The sequence below is a fragment of the Cervus canadensis genome, chromosome 19 (genome assembly GCF_019320065.1).
Source record: "Cervus canadensis isolate Bull #8, Minnesota chromosome 19, ASM1932006v1, whole genome shotgun sequence".
Classification (NCBI taxonomy): Eukaryota; Metazoa; Chordata; class Mammalia; order Artiodactyla; family Cervidae; genus Cervus; species Cervus canadensis.
This window is the reverse complement of record NC_057404.1, coordinates 21634927-21640926: the sequence shown is the minus strand read 5'-3', so window position 1 is coordinate 21640926 and position 6000 is coordinate 21634927. Positions and strand designations below refer to the sequence as shown.

General features: G+C 37.7%; 1 protein-coding gene across 5 annotated transcripts in view; it reads right to left on the bottom strand.

Annotated features, from left to right (window-relative positions):
- Positions 1-451: 451 nt before the first annotated feature.
- Positions 452-6000, bottom strand: part of PPARGC1A (PPARG coactivator 1 alpha) — a 718367-nt gene continuing 712818 nt past the window's right edge. For all 5 annotated transcript variants that reach the window (XM_043438335.1, XM_043438337.1, XM_043438338.1 and 2 more), the window contains one exon: positions 452-4330. In XM_043438335.1, coding sequence (XP_043294270.1) covers positions 4227-4330 — 104 coding nt within the window. In that variant the 3' untranslated portion in view covers positions 452-4226. The remainder of the gene's footprint in view (positions 4331-6000) is intronic.

Below are 6000 nucleotides of genomic sequence, written 5' to 3'. Positions count from 1 at the left end.
CACCAGAAACTAACATAACATTGTAAATCAATGTTCAATGGATGGTATAGTTCAACTATACTTCAATAAAAATATATATTCAGTCCATTATGGTAGAATTGCTTCCTAAGCTGAAATATTCAGCAGCTTTCCCACTGAGGCAGCGGCTTGTACTTAAAATTCATACTTTCCAGGGTTAAGTACAAAAACAGAGCTAATCTGTTTGATAAAGTCCGACGTCACTTCTCATTAGAGAAATCACCAGTTCCGCCTTTACTGTTTGAAAGGAGACAAGGTAAAATACAGAAGGCGCACGTTACCTTAGAGCTGAAATCCATTCATGAATATGGAAAAGCAAGGGCAGGGCAGGTGATCGAGAGAGGAAACAGAATAATGATACGCGAGTAACGTGTACGGATCTGAAGAACGTGCCAGGAGTTTCGTTATGATAAATAAGAAAAGCAGAAGTAGATTTGAAACATTCGTTTCCCTTTATTAGCTCAGTGAGGCTGATGTGTACTGCACATTTAAAAAAAATCACAGGAATTTTCATACAATGAATAAAACCACAACAATACATGTAGAATTGGCAGGTGGAAAAAAACGCCCGGCAAGGGCTCAACTAATCACTCACTTTCCCTCTTCAGCATAGTTCAACCAACAGTATTACACTTTCACCTACAAATCTTAAAGTAGCTCCATCAAGTCAGCAGTTCACATTATTGAAAATGTCTGTCACATAGGTACAAATTTAGAATCATCACATTATATTACATGGCTATTCTAGGTCATCTATAGATCAGGTCTTAGACTACAGTGATTGAAGTTCTCGTTACAGCCATCAAAAAAGGACACATAATCATTACCTACTGTAAGCTCACATCTAAAGGCATGAAAAGGTTTCCTTTTTTTTCAACTGACCCAACCATCACACCCCAATAGTGCAAAGTTCCCTCTCTGCTGCTTTGAATGTTGACAGCCCAACCGTTGCTCTCAGAGTCATTTAGCAAAAATTGATTTTGTTGCACTGGAAGAATTATTCTGCTACATCTCTTAAAAAAAAAAACCCACATTTCTAAAGCACCAGTTCAGTTACCAAAATTGTAGATGTGGTACTTACCACAGCATGAAGGCAATGGCCCAGGGTCATCTAAAAATCCTACAGATCTATGCTGAAATTTGCCTCCAGTGATGATGGGGTGCATGTGTTCATTTGAAATATACTCTCCAAAAAAATTAAAAATAAAAATAAAAGGAACACAGTTGACATTTTGATGGGCTACCCACAGTGTCTGCATAAGATACAAAAGCTCTATTTGGATGGTCTAGTGATTCTCTCTTTGCACTAATTTTAGATGCAATTTGAAGTCCATGGAGGAAAACTATCTTCATGGTAACAATATTTGTCAGGCCAGAAGGGTGGGAATAAATGAATCCTCAACATGAAATCTGTAGTGTTGTCTTTTGACAAGTAAGAAAAGAAACCCAGTCTTTGACTCATGTCAACGATCCAGGGCAAAAAGGAGAATGTATTGAAAATTGGATCACAAAAAATTTAAAGGCAAAATAGAGAACGTATCTGGTCCTTGAACACATAATATGATTTACTAAATATCGATTTCTTAAAAATAATTTATTGCTCTTAATAGTCTTTTTTATTCTTATTCTACAACAGAAGATACTCAGATTTCAGAAAGAAAGACTGTAAACTTTAGTTTGGCGTCCACACAGAGTTAAAATACCTGCATTTAACCTACAGAACAAGAATTAGGCAGATTAAAGATGTGTTACGGTTGTAACGCAGGACCTGTGAACAAGTTCTTTTATTTCATAGTATTTTTATTGCTTTCTATCTACTTAGAAATAAGAAGCCAAAAACTCAAGCAAGCATCCGACAGGACAGACAGTGGATTCACTCTGAACACAATATGCTGGTGATAAATGAATGCAGCTTTCAAAATTAGCTGCATTGGCCTGGGGGTGTAATCCATTTTTATACGATCGTGTTGGGCGAGAGAAAGGAAAAGAATGGTTACATAGTAGGTATATCATGTCTTCCAGAAAAGTCATGTCGGCCATACTGTAACTGAATCTCAACTCAGAAACTTGAATACACACGCCAAACTTTACTGACTTCCATTCCAGGGCTCCACACTCAGAGGAAATCCTGATGCTCAAAAATGGAGGTTTTTCTGAAGTTTTTTTTTTTATTGAATTTAGCAGAAGCAATGTCATCAAGAACAACTTCATGGTCACGTCAGAGGCCATGCTAGTGCAAGTAGAAACACTGCTTCTGCAAAGCGGAATTTCCCAAATGAAACACTTAAACTCCAACCTGACAATTGCCATGCATCCTAGGTAGAAAATTTCCACTGGCTTTATTATTTTCATCAACTCATAATTTATAATAAATAGGCTATCTGCAACTGATAAATATGTCTCTTTAGTAAACAAAGGAATGAAACATCAGTATTTATACAGGATGCATAACTGTAAAAAATACAGATAAATACCATCATCATACTCTGCCAAGGGAAAGAGATACTGGCTTCAAAGAGAGTCTTCAGACACACATTAATTATTGTAAAAATCATACTATAATTATTACCTCAGCATTTTGTATCAAATTAAAATCACAAAAATTAAAACAAAACAGCATTTTAAAAAGATTTTTGACCTCTAGTTTCAAAACTACTGTTGATAGAGAAAATAAAAACATTTCTTAATGGTTACCCATTGAGAGACTTTACATAAAATCATGATATCTTCTAGAAAAATTTTAGATGAGAAAATTTCATTCCCCTAACAAATCCAGTGTATAAAACTTCAAAGAAAAACAAGCAACAAGAAAATGTGGAAAAATATTGCAGAAGTGGTTAATACCTTTAGGGGGCTAGGAGGTTTCTTGACAAGATGCTTAGATCGAAGCTCACCTAAGAGGGGATGGTTGTGCATAAAGCATCATTTGTTGTGTTGCACTCAATGGACACACACACTGTCCTTTTTTTGTTTTACAATCAAATATATATAAGCAGTAAGTTCAGCTTCTAAATATGTTAGTGTACAATAATTGTTTCACCTCATAATTACATTTGAATATTCTCGATTAAGAAAAATTTAGCAGTTTTTGAAAAGAAGGCTGCATTTACAGTGCATAGCTGTAACAAAAAAAGAACATCATTGTATAGTATGTACACAAAATAAAAATACTCCATTTAACATCTGTAAATACTTAACTACATCAGAGAATGTAGCAATTACACGAGCTGAACACATCCCAGAGAGTTCTACCCAACTCTCCTCAGTAATGTAACACTGTGCTCGCTCCTCAGAAACAACCACTGAACAAGCTGCACGCTTGACCACTGACAAGGCTTTTGAAATTTGCAGTGGGAGATCAACGTTTTGGACATTTACATGGGTGTCAGGAGGAAGGACGAACTACAGAAACTTCAAAATGTTAGGAAAGTTGAGCATTCGGTGCCTGCAGCATCCTCTCCCACCCAGATTCCTTGGCAAAAGGAAAAAGGAAAAAAAGAAAGAAAAAGAGAGAGAAAGGATATGAGTTCTAGAGAACCTGCGGTTTCTTCAGGATTGTCATATAATCATTACGTTGTGAGAGAAAGCTTGCTTCACGTTGATTTTGCACTTTCTTAAAAAAAGGAATAGAGTACGGAGGCTGATGCCCAGACATCAGTGGCTGTCATTTTAGGGTGGCCTGTGGTTGGTTGGTTAGCTTTCTTTCCTTTTGGATGTACATATTTTTTTTTTTCCTTTTGAATAGAATATGAACATTTTGAAGTTCTAGGTTTTAGGTGTGTCTTCATGGAACTGCTGCCATTCGAAGTGGTCTGCCCTTGCACGCTCTGGTCAGGTGTCCCCAGTTCCCACCTGTACATACATACTTCCCCCAAACCAGGCAAATACACACACAGGCACGCGCGTGCGCACACACACACACACACACACACTCTCTCTCTCCATCACCAAGAGACTCAGGGAAAGCAAAGCTGACACCCATGAATAAACATGTGCTTACTGGAATTCCATCCTGTCTCTTGCCTCTTCAGCAGCTGGGTTCATGTAAACCATTGTTGTTGTTCTTGTATTGTTGTTGTTTTGTTTTTGTACAGAGAGTGTAAAGTAGGAGAAATTCCTAAGTATGACTTGCAATAGTCTTTTAGGGAAGGACGCGCTGTCCCGTGAGGTATTCACCATGCCTCTGTCATCCTTAGCCAGGGAACATATTACCTGCGTAAGCTTCTCTGGGCTTCTTTCAGTAAACTATCGAAATCCAGAGAGTCATACTTGCTCTTGATGGAAGCAGGGTCAAAGTCATCTGAATTTGAATCTGAAAGAAACCCAAGCCAGGTCAGAGGTACACTTTGCTTATGGTCATTAATTCAATCATCTAATTTAAGATAACCCAATTCAAAGACAATTTATCCGGTTAATACACTTTAACAAAATATGCCCAACTTTAATTAGTATATGAGGTTTGTGCTAGTATGTACATATATATGTACATATATTTACACATATTTGCAGGAGGTATTTATATGTATGAATATTAATAATTATGTGTATATCTGCAGAAGGTATTCATATGGTAGATGGTATGGTATATATACACCAATATTTTAATTAATTATGCTTATATATTTATTGGTTTATACCACTTATATATATTTGCAGAGGGTAGGGAGTGATGAGTACTCAAAACACTTATCTATTGACTCATTTTGGATTTCAACATTCCTGGGAGGTAATCAAAACAGGCTATTTCTTTTCAATAGCAACCTAGGCAATCAACCTGCTTTAAAAGTAAGGCCCTCCTCCTTCCTGCTATGTTAAATGACTTCCCCAGGTTCCTCAACAACTTAGGTGGAGAGGAAAAAGTAGAAGCTAGAACTAATTTTTCTGTTCATTGGGATTGATTTCATTAAGTATAAAAGCCAGACTCATCAGTCTGCTGCTCCCCTTGAAAAAGTTGGAAGGACCTAAGTTCTTAAGTGCCTTGAGGGACCCCAGCAACGGTGGTACAAGCTCTCCCCAAATTAGAAGGTTTAGGAAAATGCTTCATGTCCAGGGAGGGCAAATTCAACCTCTTGACTCACTAATGGGGCTTCCCTGGTGGCTCAGATGGTAAAGAATCTGCCTGTAGTTCAGGAGATCTGGGCTCAATACCTGGGTCTGGAAGATTCCCTGGAGAAGGGAATGGCGACCCACTCCAGTATTCTGGCCTGGAGAATCCCATGGACAGAGGAGCTTGGTGGGCTACAGCCCATGGGGTCACAAAGAGTTGGACACGACTGAGCAACTATCACACAACTTCAAATAAAGCTATGGTCTTTCTTAGATCCTTAAACTAGTCGAAGTAAGCATTTGTGCAAAGCTCCACATGCCACTTCAGTAGCCCTGAACAAAACTGATATATTTCAGTCCCACTGGGTATAAAGTAAAAATCCTTTGAATATTTCTGATTTTTTGCCATTGACACCTAAGAAAAAGTCTACCATTCCTTCAGGTCTTTCAGCTTGAGAAAGGGTATCTTGTATATACAATAGACAGCCTCAGGCAAACACATTCATTCTTTCGAAAGTACTTACTTGAAGGGAAGACAAAACCTTTCTAGGGAACATTAACAATCCTACTAAAATATGCATATTTGTGTTTTACCCAGATTAAATTACAAAACAGAAATGCTCAAAGTGAAAGAAAAGGGTAATATGAGATAAGATGGAGGCTAATCATTGGCTTCACAAGTTGTTCTGATGAAAAGGTGGCAAATCCCTCAAGTTCTACAGAACCAGGTTGTTTCCCCTACCTCACCCGTTTCAATCTACTTTAAAGACATCTTACATTTAAAGACAGGGAAATTCTTTCACTTTTTTCCCCCATTCTCATCATCCCTTGTCTCTACTGCGTTTCTTTGTCCAGGTAAGGTGAACAATTACAGTCAGCTTCAAATACAAAAACAGGACAAAAAGGGCCCATCTTTCACCTCCCAAATTTTACACG